General features: G+C 42.1%; 1 protein-coding gene across 1 annotated transcript in view; it reads left to right on the top strand.

The window, feature by feature from the left end:
- The first annotated feature begins 10,381 nt into the window (after window positions 1–10,381).
- si:ch211-246m6.5 (von Willebrand factor D and EGF domain-containing protein) overlaps window positions 10,382–12,192 on the top strand; it is a 66,556-nt gene continuing 64,745 nt past the window's right edge. The window contains exon 1 of the mRNA XM_061716289.1: window positions 10,382–10,589. Coding sequence (XP_061572273.1) covers window positions 10,514–10,589 — 76 coding nt within the window. The 5' untranslated portion in view covers window positions 10,382–10,513. The remainder of the gene's footprint in view (window positions 10,590–12,192) is intronic.

The following is a 12,192-nucleotide window of genomic DNA, read 5'->3' as shown; positions in this document are numbered from 1 at the left end:
TAGTTTTAGTTTTTCATAATCCCTATTTATTTATTACTGATTCACTATTTCAACATTTTGACACAATATCATAATTTTTCTTATCTCAAAGTCCTAAACTATGATCTCATAATCTTGACTCTCTATTTAGTTTTAACTTTCTCATCATTTTTTCCTTTCATGGTCCCAAATGTTGTCATCTTATAACTTTGACTCACAATCTTATGATTCTGACTTACTCCCCCAAACGTTTTACTCTTTCATAATTATGGACTTGATCATTTGTACTTACTTTCTGACTCACTACTTCATAGTTTTGCCTATTTCATAGTCTTGACTTATTCAAACATGTACTTTTACTTAGTACTTGGTACTTTTTACTGACTCTCTTGTCTCATATTTTTGTTTAACCATCTCCAAACTCTGACTTGTTAACTTTAATGCACCAAATCATCATTTTTAGTTACACCTCCTAAATGTTATTGTCTCGTAATTTTGACAATTTTATAATCTTTGCTTATTCATAACTAAAATTCACTCTCTTATTGTTCTGAATCAATACTTCATATTCATGATTTACTGATAACTATAGTTAACTATCTTGTTTTAATTTATCATCTAATCATTTTTATGTATTATCTCATAAATTTAACTTTGTCATAAGTCTGACTATCTCAAAAGTTTAATATTGTATTTATTACATTTTGACCGAGTATGAGACCAAGAAGTTGGATATTTTTTCCATACTTTTAAACTTCACTGCGGGGAACTGAATGACATTTGAAATGATTAATTATTATATTGATGATTTATTTCAAATGTTTAATGACCACAGTCTCATTAAAATGATATTTTAATCTAAACTTTGGTGGGTGCTTCTGTTTTAGCACATTAATACTTATTATACAGTACAGACCAAAAGTTTGGATACCCTTCCCCATTTGTTTGAATGAGAAGGGGTGTCCAAACTTTTGGTCTGTACTGTATTTTAGAGGTTGCCAGGTAAACTCCAGACTGGCTTTAATCAGCTGAGCAACCAGCTCAAAGGAGCATCGGAGGAGGAACTGCAACCCCACAAGAAAAATAAATAACTTCTCAGATTCATTTATGTCCAAACAAACATCTGCTGATATCCACTGAAATAACATAAAAAGACAAATGTCAGTGATTTCAAACATAAAATAAAACCCTAACCCGTCATATCCGCTAGGTGGCAGCGTAGATCTGTCAGTCATGGGGGTCCCGTCCCTCATGTGTCCAAATCCTCCTGGAAATAACAGCAGATGAGAGCAAACATGGTATTTTAGGCATGAAACCTTAGACCATAAATGAGTTTTATCTTTCAATATGTACAGTATTTTAGTACAGATGAAAAAACACTGGAAATGTTGCATCATCAACACTTTTACTCTTGTTTTAAATGCACATATGCAGCCTTTTAAGTGCTTAATTCAGAGTTGTACGCAGCCTAACCTTCCTCTTTTTCTGCCTCATTATCCTCCTCTTCCTCACAGCTCACTAAGCCGTCTACTTTCGTTCCATCACATTAGTTTCCAAAACGTAGTATTTCCCACCTACACCCTCGCTGAGAACCTGAACCTACACACGACCCGGGCTCCACCAAGATGGCGGTCGTGTCTCGGTTTATTACAGGCTCTGCAGCACCGATGAGGGCTGTATTTACTGTAATCACCCACACTTGGGACAGGACGGGCCTTTTCATCATGGCAAACTGACACGGCATCAGAAACACCTCGCCGTCTGCCAAGTGTCCCGTAACCAAAGATGACAGAGGGAGAAAAGGCAAAGCCTTCGTGGTTCAGGAGGTCCGGCTGCACTCAGACCCGGGATGTGGATGAAAGGCCCCGCTGACTGTAAAGGGACTCGGAGTCGGGGCCTAAAGGGACCCCTACAAAACTGATTACACGTGGACCAGAAGAAATAGGCCAAGACATCAGGAGAGGAACTGAGTGTCTGGTTCATGAGGTACAACGTCCGGATGTCTGAAGTTCCCACTTTCGACTGTTCAAACACAAGAGACACCTTGATAGTTGGATGTAAAATGTGCAAATGGACTCAACATCAACATTAGAGCTGGTGAAGGGGCTGAAACCAGGAAGACAGATTCATTATCTTCATAGCGAGAGGAAACTGCTGCTCCAAAATCAGCGTAAAAGATAGATTACACATGCCCTGCACCCCAAACTGGGACCCTGCACCCCAACCTGGGACCTGCTGATTGGGCCGGAGCTTCGGGAGCTGCGTGCTGGCCTGCGGTCCCCACCCCCGGTCATCCCGTTGCTGCTTCCACCTGCCTGCTGTGCTGTTGCCGTCCCTGACCCACCAGTCTGGCCCTCGGCAGGAGGGTCCCCCCTGATGAGCCTGGTCCTGCTCAAGGTTTCTTCCCTCCTAAAGGGGAGTTTTTCCTTGCCACTGTTTGGCTTAAGGTTTTTCTCCCACTAGGGGAGTTTTTACCTGCCATTGTTTATGTAACAACTGCTCGGGGGTCATGTTCTGGGTATGGGTCTCTGTAAAGCATCTAGAGACAACTCTGTTGTATTAGACGCTATATAAATAAAATTGAATTGAATTGAATTACAGTTTACAGCCGGGGAGGGGCGAGAGGGGCGAACTACTACAGCCCAGATCTTGGCACTTAGGAGACTGATAGAGGAGGTTGAGAGGAACAACCTGTCTGCAGTCCTATGCTTTATAGATTTTAAAAAGGCATTTGACTCGATCCACCGAGGTATGATGGTGAAGATCCTCAAGTCATACGGTATTCCTCCCAACCTAAGCAATAGAGACCATGTACGCGGGAACAAGGGCCAAGGTGGTGACCCCATATGGCAGCAGCGAGGAGTTTGACATCCTTGCTGGGGTTATGCAAGGAGATACATTAGCCCCCTTTCTCTTCATCATAGTCCTTGATCATGCACTCAGGAAGGCAATCAGTGGGCGAGAGCAGGAACTTGGCTTCACGCTAACACCAAGGAGGTCAAGTCGAAAACCTGCAGTGGTCCTCACAGACCTTGACTATGCAGATGATATCAGTTTGCTCTCTGACAACGTGGAACAGGCACAAGAACTACTAAACAGGGTAGAGCTAGAGTGTGCCAAGGTTGGCCTCAGGTTAAACGCCAAGTAAACTGAGGTCATCACCTACAACATTCCACCAGAACATCAACCTCTGACTACAGCAGGAGGCACTGTGCTGAAAGAAGTTGATGACTTCAAGTACCTGGGTTCGTGGGTCAACTCAACTGAGCAAGATCTAAAAGCGAGGAAGGCACTTGCATGGATGGCCCTGAACGGGATGACCAGTGTATGGAACTGTGTCTCTTCTCAGTAGAACCTCGTTTTATTTTCATCAGTAAACATTTCACAAAGTCTTCATGAGTCTAATATTGGAAACTCTGGAAACTGAAAACATTGATATTTCCTCTCTTTGAACGGTTCACTTCCACAAACTTTAGCAGAAATCTGATCATCGTCTCATCACAACTTGCACTTTGTCTCCTTCCTCGCGTACGAACAACTCTATCTATCTATCTATCTATCTATCTATCTATCTATCTATCTATCTATCTATCTATCTATCTATCTATCTATCTATCTATCTATCTATCTATCTATCTATCTATCTATCTATCTATCTATCTATCTATCTATCTATCTATCTATCTATCTATCCATCCATCCATCCATCCATCCATCCATCCATCCATCCATCCATCCATCCATCCATCCATCCATCCATCCATCCATCCATCCATCCATCCATCCATCCATCCATCCATCCATCCATCCATCCATCCATCCATCCATCCATCCATCCATCCATCCATCCCCCCCTGATTTCAGATCAAAGCAGCCAGTAAACATCATAAACAAAACAACCAGTAAACATTTTCTGCTTCCACGGATCCGTCAGGATCTTTGATCCGACCAGAGCGGCACATATTTGAGCCATTTTACCAAACAGAGCAGACGCTCAGAGACTGACTGAAGAAACAATGTGGTCACAAGATGTTGGGGGGCATGAAGGCGGCGGTAGAGGAGGACATGCCTCCTGCAGGCGCTTCCCTTGTTTTTCTCACAGTTAAATGAAGGATGTGCAACATCTGGAAGCGTTCAGGAGGCAGCGCTCACACCTCCCCCATCCGTCGCTTCTCAGGGTGCAGACATCAAAGCAGCAGCAGAGAGTCTCCTCTCCACCATCTTTAGCTGAGCTGGCTCTGGGAAAGGTGTGTGGGGGCGGAGCCACAGGACCAGGTGTGTGGGGGCGGAGTCACAGGACCAGGTGAGGTGGGGGCGGAGCCACAGGACCAGGTGAGGTGGGGGCGGAGTCACAGGACCAGGTGAGGTGGGGGCGGAGTCACAGGACCAGGTGAGGTGGGGGCGGAGTCACAGGACCAGGTGAGGTGGGGGCGGAGTCACAGGACCAGGTGTGTGGGGGCGGAGTCACAGGACCAGGTGTGTGGGGGCGGAGTCACAGGACCAGGTGTGTGGGGGCGGAGTCACAGGACCAGGTGTGTGGGGGCGGAGTCACAGGACCAGGTGTGTGGGGGCGGAGTCACAGGACCAGGTGAGGTGGGGGCGGAGCCACAGGACCAGGTGTGTGAGGGCGGAGCCACAGGACCAGGTATGTGGGGGCGGAGTCACAGGACCAGGTGAGGTGGGGGCGGAGCCACAGGACCAGGTGTGTGGGGGCGGAGTCACAGGACCAGGTGTGTGGGGGCGGAGTCACAGGACCAGGTGTGTGGGGGCGGAGTCACAGGACCAGGTGTGTGGGGGCGGAGCCACAGGACCAGGTGTGTGGGGGCGGAGTCACAGGACCAGGTGTGTGGGGGCGGAGTCACAGGACCAGGTGAGGTGGGGGCGGAGTCACAGGACCAGGTGAGGTGGGGGCGGAGTCACAGGACCAGGTGTGTGGGGGCGGAGTCACAGAACCAGGTGTGTGGGGGCGGAGCCACAGGACCAGGTGTGTGGGGGCGGAGCCACAGGACCAGGTGTGTGGGGGCGGAATCACAGGACCAGGTGAGGTGGGGGCGGAGTCACAGGACCAGGTGTGTGGGGGCGGAGTCACAGGACCAGGTGTGTGGGGGCGGAGTCACAGGACCAGGTGAGGTGGGGGCGGAGTCACAGGACCAGGTGTGTGGGGGCGGAGTCACAGGACCAGGTGAGGTGGGGGCGGAGTCACAGGACCAGGTGAGGTGGGGGCGGAGCCACAGGACCAGGTGAGGTGGGGGCGGAGCCACAGGACCAGGTGTGTGGGGGCGGAGCCACAGGACCAGGTGAGGCGTCAGGCAGGACGTCGACCTTCACGGGTTTGAGGAAAAACCTTGAAAACTTCCAGCTGATGTTTTAAAGGACGAGGGAACTGGGAGCAGACGAGAAGAAAAGACAAACAATAACAACATCAAAAAATGTTCATGGGAAGAATGTGGCTATAAAATGAGCAAAAACAACCAGAAAGAGCTTTGAAGCCTCAATACTGACCGAAAATGTGTCTTTTTGTGTGACTTTAGGGTCTTTTTTACATCAATATAACAAGTAATTTAAAATTTTTCTCTTCATGTGTCACATTTTATCTATTACAGGATTATCTTATCTTATCTTATCTTATCTTATCTTATCTTATCTTATCTTATCTTATCTTATCTCATCTTATCTCATCTTATCTCATCTTATCTTATTATTGCTACTAGTGTAACTAGTGATGGGATAAAAAGGAGAGGATACATTTCAGTGTTTCCATGTAAACTGACGAATAAAGAGATTATTATTTTTATTATTATTTCAAATAATTAAATATTCCATCAAGTAAAAATGAAACAAATACTGTTTGAAAACTAATTATAGATTAAATCCATTATTTTGGGAAACTGGTCAAGTTTTTAGCCTTGTGGTTTTCTTTTGCTCGGACAAGGATCAGAGGTCTTACCTTCAAACTTTTCTGACAGTTTCAGCAGAACTTCCACCTTCTTCAGAGAGTAACGTGATGGAATGTAACACGTCTTATCAGCTGTTGTTACTACGAGTCATGGTCAGAGTTTTTTCCAAACTCTTATAAGAAACGAAGTAACTACGTATGTATATATGTATATATATATATATATATACATATATACATATATATATATATATATACATATATATATATATATATATATATATATATATATATATATATATATATATATATATATATATATATATATATATATATATACATACATATATATATATATACATATATATATATATATACATACATATATATATATATATGGATGTATATATATACATATATATATATATATATATATATATATATATATATATATATATATATATATATATATATATACATACATATATATATATATATATATGTATGTATATATATATACATATATATATATATATATACATATATATATATATATATATATATATATATATATATATATATATATATATATATATATATGTATATATGTATGTATATATATATATGTATATATGTATATATATATATATACATATATATATATATATATGTATATATGTATGTATATATATATATATATATATATATATATACATACAGACAATTTTGAGGGGTCTAGCTGTGGGATTTCTGTATTTAGAAAAATATGTATAAAATTACAGTAAAAAAAACGATTTACATTTTTTTGTTAGTCATTTGCACTTTTTTAGCTATTTATTTAGTTAGTATGGACTTGTAACATACAGATTATTAAAGATTGGCCTACAGGACTGTCTCAGAAAATTAGAATATTGTGATAAAGTTCTTTATTTTCTGTAATGCAATCAAAAAAACAAAAATGTCATACATTCTGGATTCATTACAAATCAACTGAAATACTGCAAGCCTTTTATTATTTAAATATTGCTGATTATGGTTTACAGTTTAAGATTAAGATTCCCAGAATATTCAAATTTTTTGAGATAGGATATTTGAGTTTTCTTAAGCTGCAAGCCATGATCAGCAATATTAAAATAATAAAAGGCTTGCAAAATTTCAGTTTATTTTTAATGAATCCAGAATGTATGACATTTTTGCATTACAGAAAATAAAGGGTTTTATCACAATATTCTAATTTTCTGAGACAGTCCTGTATATTCAGGATAAATAAATAAAATAAAAACTTAAATGTCTCTGAGAGAGCGAGTGATGATTTTGACATTAGGAGGAAGTTTCTCATCATAATGCTGCGTAGGATGTTCTCTCCACGTCTAAACTAACGCTCTAAACTGTGCAGCTGTGAGAGCGGAGTTACAGCGAGGGCTCAATGAGAAGGCGAGCGTGAACACCTGCTGCTCCACTCAGGTCTTTTATTTAGTGGAAAGGTATGTGGTTGTTCCCAGCGGCCTCCAGCACCTGATATTTACTCTAAACTGGGGAGACTGACCTTCTCTGTGTCAGCTCTGCAGGTAGACGCGCCCCTGCAGTGAAATCAGCTCAGTCACATGACGAGAGCGAGGGTTCAGAGGAGGCGGCCTCATCCAGGAAAAAGGAAAAACTTGGAGTTTCAGCTAATAATTCTTCCTAAAAATGTGGAATTTGAGATGTATATAATAAAAAAAACATGTTTATAAGTCACGTGCAGTGCAAGAGCTGCAAGCATGAGTGCCTCCTCTTTCACTCCAACATGTGGGTAATACTAAGTACCCCCTTACTGCGTCCAGAGGATTTAAGGTGCTGCTTGATTAGCTGATCATCAGCAGATGTTCTGGGGGTTTGATGGTCTGACCGTGAACTCTGCATACCAGAGTAGTGAGGAGGGAAACGTGAAGCCGTCGCTGTGACACATAAAGCATCGTCTAAAAGAGGCCATGCAACTGGAATATCGTCCGCAGAGCAGCAGGAAATCTACATCAGAGCGGTTGAAAGATAAAACAATCAAAGGACCTCCAGAGAGTCGGCTTTAAGTGGATGCATTAAAACTTTCAGACAGTGAAGAAGAATGAGACAAAAGTCCTCCTCAACCTCGTAACTGATTTTTTTTAAAAGACTTTGCACACGACTGTATTTCCATGACTTCACTTTTTTTCTAAAACAGTTAAATGTGGCAGACAGATGAGAAAATGCTGCAGAAACATTGAAAACGAACCCAAGGAGCAAAAAACGACAGCACATGCATGCAAGCTGCTGTTAATCATCCATCCCTGAGCAGCTTCTCATGCAAATGTTTGTCTAAAGTGAAGCCTGACTGGATTTGTCCACATGTTGTATGTAAACACGTGCAGCTGCACAGAGGTGCAGCTATGTCACGACTGCTGCTCAAACATCTCTTTACTTCATTTTGGGGATTCGGTCATTTCAAAGTGACCTGAACAGGAAGCACCGCCTCCTTCTGGGTCACGCGGGCACAACAAACCACACAAGCTACTGTTTTCTGGGACGTCTTTATTCCCAGAAGTGATGGGTTAGCTTTGGCCTGCAGCTTGAGACGTCACGGTCATGATTTAACAATCGGACAAGCAGACGGATCGTCTCAATTTGAACAATATATAGTGTCTAAAATCAAGATAAACATCTCAATTGATTGTAGGAGTGTGATATTTTATTTTGTCCATTTAGAAAAATGACATCACTTTTATTATAAACATGTTCATTCTGTATGGCAAATTTCACAAATGTAAATACTCCAAAACTCCACCCCACTTTAAAGGTTTGTTACTTGAGTTTAAAGAGTATATTAAATCCCTTAACCTAATTGACACAAAAAAATGTATATAATCCACCGATATATACGAGAAGTTTTTTTTAAAGATGAATACTGTATTTACATTTTACTTATTTATTTTTTCATTTACTTTTTTTTTCTTTTTCATATTTTTCTTTTATGTATCATTCTCCCTACTTCTGTTAATTTCACAGGAATTTTATACTTATTTTATTGTTACATATATATTGGAGCACTTTTCTGATCTTTGTATATAACTTCTTCTCAATAAAAAAAAAAAAAAAAAAAAGCAGACGGATCGTCTTGGTGGGCGCATTAAATCTGGCGCTGCCTTCCCCGCGGACGACGGTATCAGGACGTCGTTTTGGTTTCAAAAGCTTCGGCTGCAGGTTTATTAGGGCGCGAGCACTTACAGTGCCAAGGCCCTATTGTATCTGTAGGAATTATTCTTTCTTCCGACGAAAGGAGGGCCTTTTTTCCCCCTAAACGTGCCCCAAAAGTCACCAAATTTTGCACCAAGCCAGGCCTGGCGAAAAATGTGATATTTAATGGTTTGCATTAATGGGCGTGGCCTAACGGCTCAACAGCGCCCCCTAGAAAACTTTGCGCCTCAAGCCCCACAATACAGTTTGTCGTACATGAACGAAAATCGGTACACACCTGTATCATGTCACAACTTAAAGAAAAGTCTCTTGGCACCATGGCCGAAATAAGTATTCTAATGGTTTTCTCATGCTCTGAAACCATGAAACAGACACCAAGTTTGCATTTCTAGCCCATTTGGTTCAAAAGTTATCACCAAGCTATGTTTTGATAAGTGGCCAATATTAAGGTGGCCATATTGAATTTCCAGCAAAAAATTGGCAAGGTAGTCCATATAGGTTGTGTTCCTACTGGGTCATAGGTATTATTTCTGGTGGATTACCTTTTATAGCAGGGCAAATGCAGCACACTAAGAAAACAGGGGACTTGCCCCCTGGGTAACCAGAAAAATAACTTATTTGACAATTTTCACCTGTTTCAAGTAAACTTTCACTTGAAATAAGTATAAAAAATCTGCCAGTGGGACAAGATTTATCTTCTCATTACAAGCAAAACAATCTTGTTCCACTGGCAGATTTTTCTACTTATTTCAAGTGAAAATTACTTGAAACAGGGGAAAATTGTTGTTTTTTCCAGTGATGAGTCTTGTTTTAAGTGTAATAAGATTTTTTTTACTAAAATGAGACATTTTAACTAGAAATAATATTCTTGTTAAGATTGTGAGTTTTTGCAGTGATCCATGTTACTTATCCTGTGAAGGACAGAGTCATATTGATAAGTTCAGAAAAGTGTTTTTTATTGTTGTGTTTTGATGTATTTGATGTAAGCCCAGTGGATATTTAAAGCTTACAGAAGGCTGCATTTAACTGCTGCTATGTCATTCCTGCAGTATTTCTGCAGGTGTTTTGGTCACTGCTATTATTTGTAATATATTATATTATTTGTAATCGAGTACTGCGTGGACCCACCTACGGCTCTGCCCCGTCCCCCGTCCCCCCTCACCCCTCTCTCCCTCCTCCTCCTCCTCCTCCTCCTCCTCCTCCGTCCTCCCTCCTCTCCACTCCCGCTGCGCGCAGAGCAGCGGCCAGTCTCCGGCGAGAGGAGCGCGCGTCTCATCCCTTCATCTCCTTCTTCTCCTTCTTCTCCTTCTTCTCCTTCTCGGTAATTAGAAAAGTCCCACTCGGGACATTTTGGCGAGGTTTGTCCCCAGTCCCGATGGGAGCGGGCCCCTGAGACGACCCTGCAGCTCCGGTCCCCTCCCAGCCTCAAACATGCCCGGCTGCGCCCTCGGGTGTCTGCGCATCGCGCTGCTGTGGCTGGTGCCGCTCGGCGCAGGAGGACAACACGGTAGGTGTCCAGTTATTCTTCTTTTTACTCTAAATCACAGACAAAGGTTCAGAAGTGCATGTTCCTGCCATCCACGAGCTCTGGCGCTTGTCTCTCTATCTAATATCTGGAGCTACTTCATTCATTTTCCACCTCATTTACTAAAAGTCCTGCATGTGGAGTTTTACTTAACTTGGAAAAACTGCAGAAAAAAGTTTCATAAACACCACAGACGGAGTCAGAAGTCAGTCCTAATCAATCAGTAAGCATTTAAAGGGGACCTATCTAATTCCTATTTTAAACAGGCCTTGAATGTCTTAAAAACAAGCTTTTGATTGTTTTTGCTAAATAAATTAGAAATTCAGCCTCTGAGCCATGTCTTTATCTTCCCATTCTCTAACCTCATTATCTATGCAGGATTCTGAGTGGGCGGGGCTATGATAATGAGGCTCTGTGCTGATTGGCTGCCTGAATGACGCGATACACCGCTACGAAAAAATGGCGGAAGCTCCGGCCGGCGGAGTTAGTTGTGGGCGTGGTTTCAGGCGTTGTAGGCCAACCGATGTAAATCGCATTTTCGTTCCGTAACGACGGGAGCAGAATCTTATTGGCTCGTAGATCCACATCACACTGGAGGATCATCCGGGCGGCTGTACAGACACTGCAGAATCTGGTTGTTTCCTCCTTCTCTGAGTTGGCAGGCTGATATATATTAAAGCAAGAGAAAACCTGTTTTTCAGAATAGATCCCCTTTAAATCAACCAAACAAGCTCAGAAAGCAGAGATCTGACTCCTGTAGTGCTCCTCTCTGAACAAGCCGAACAAATCTTTGCAGATCCTGGCACCAAAGGTCACATATCCCTCGTTGGAGAGCTGCTGCTCTCCCATCCGTCGGACGGCGGTGAAACGAGCTCGTCGTCCTCCCCCTGACCCGTCACCTTCCATCTCACTCGTATGTTTGTCTCCAGGGCGTCAGGCCCAGATCAAAGCATGCGGTCGTAAAATTTAAGGCAGTCAGTCGTACAATGAAGCTCTGCAGCAAATACGGGACGTGTGACAGCCAAAACAGCGTACAGCGTTTCCAGCTCTAGGGAGCTGTTTCCTCTCGCTATAACAGAAGAAATCAAACTTCCTCGAGTACCAGAAAGTATTTTTAACCCCCGTGACCTCTCAGTGGGACACAAACCTGCTCAATGTGATTATAAAGCCCAGTCAGGCCCCCAAAGCGCAGAGTTTATCAAGAGGCCAAATATTTCAGTTGGTTCAGAGAACAAGGCAATTCAGATTCACAACCTCAGGCAAACTGAGCAAACAAAAAAGTCCCACAATGCAATAGCAAGAAGCAGGAGAACTATCTGCAGAAACGTGGTCCAGACTTTTGTGATGAGGGAAATGGATGGGCTCAAATTAATGCCATAAGTATTTTGTATCTGTAAATAAACTTTGTACTTTGTACTAAATATTTTGTGCGTGTGCAAAAAATATTTGTACTTGTTGAAATATTTTGTGCGTGTGAAAAAAATATTTGTACTTGCAAAAAATATTTGTACTTGTAGAAATATTTTGTGATTGTGAAAAAAATATTTGCACCTGCAAAAAATATTTGTACTTGTAGATACAAAGC

The sequence above is a fragment of the Cololabis saira genome, chromosome 24 (assembly GCF_033807715.1).
Source record: "Cololabis saira isolate AMF1-May2022 chromosome 24, fColSai1.1, whole genome shotgun sequence".
In the NCBI taxonomy this organism is placed as follows: Eukaryota; Metazoa; Chordata; class Actinopteri; order Beloniformes; family Belonidae; genus Cololabis; species Cololabis saira.
This window is presented reverse-complemented; position numbering and strand designations above follow the sequence as displayed.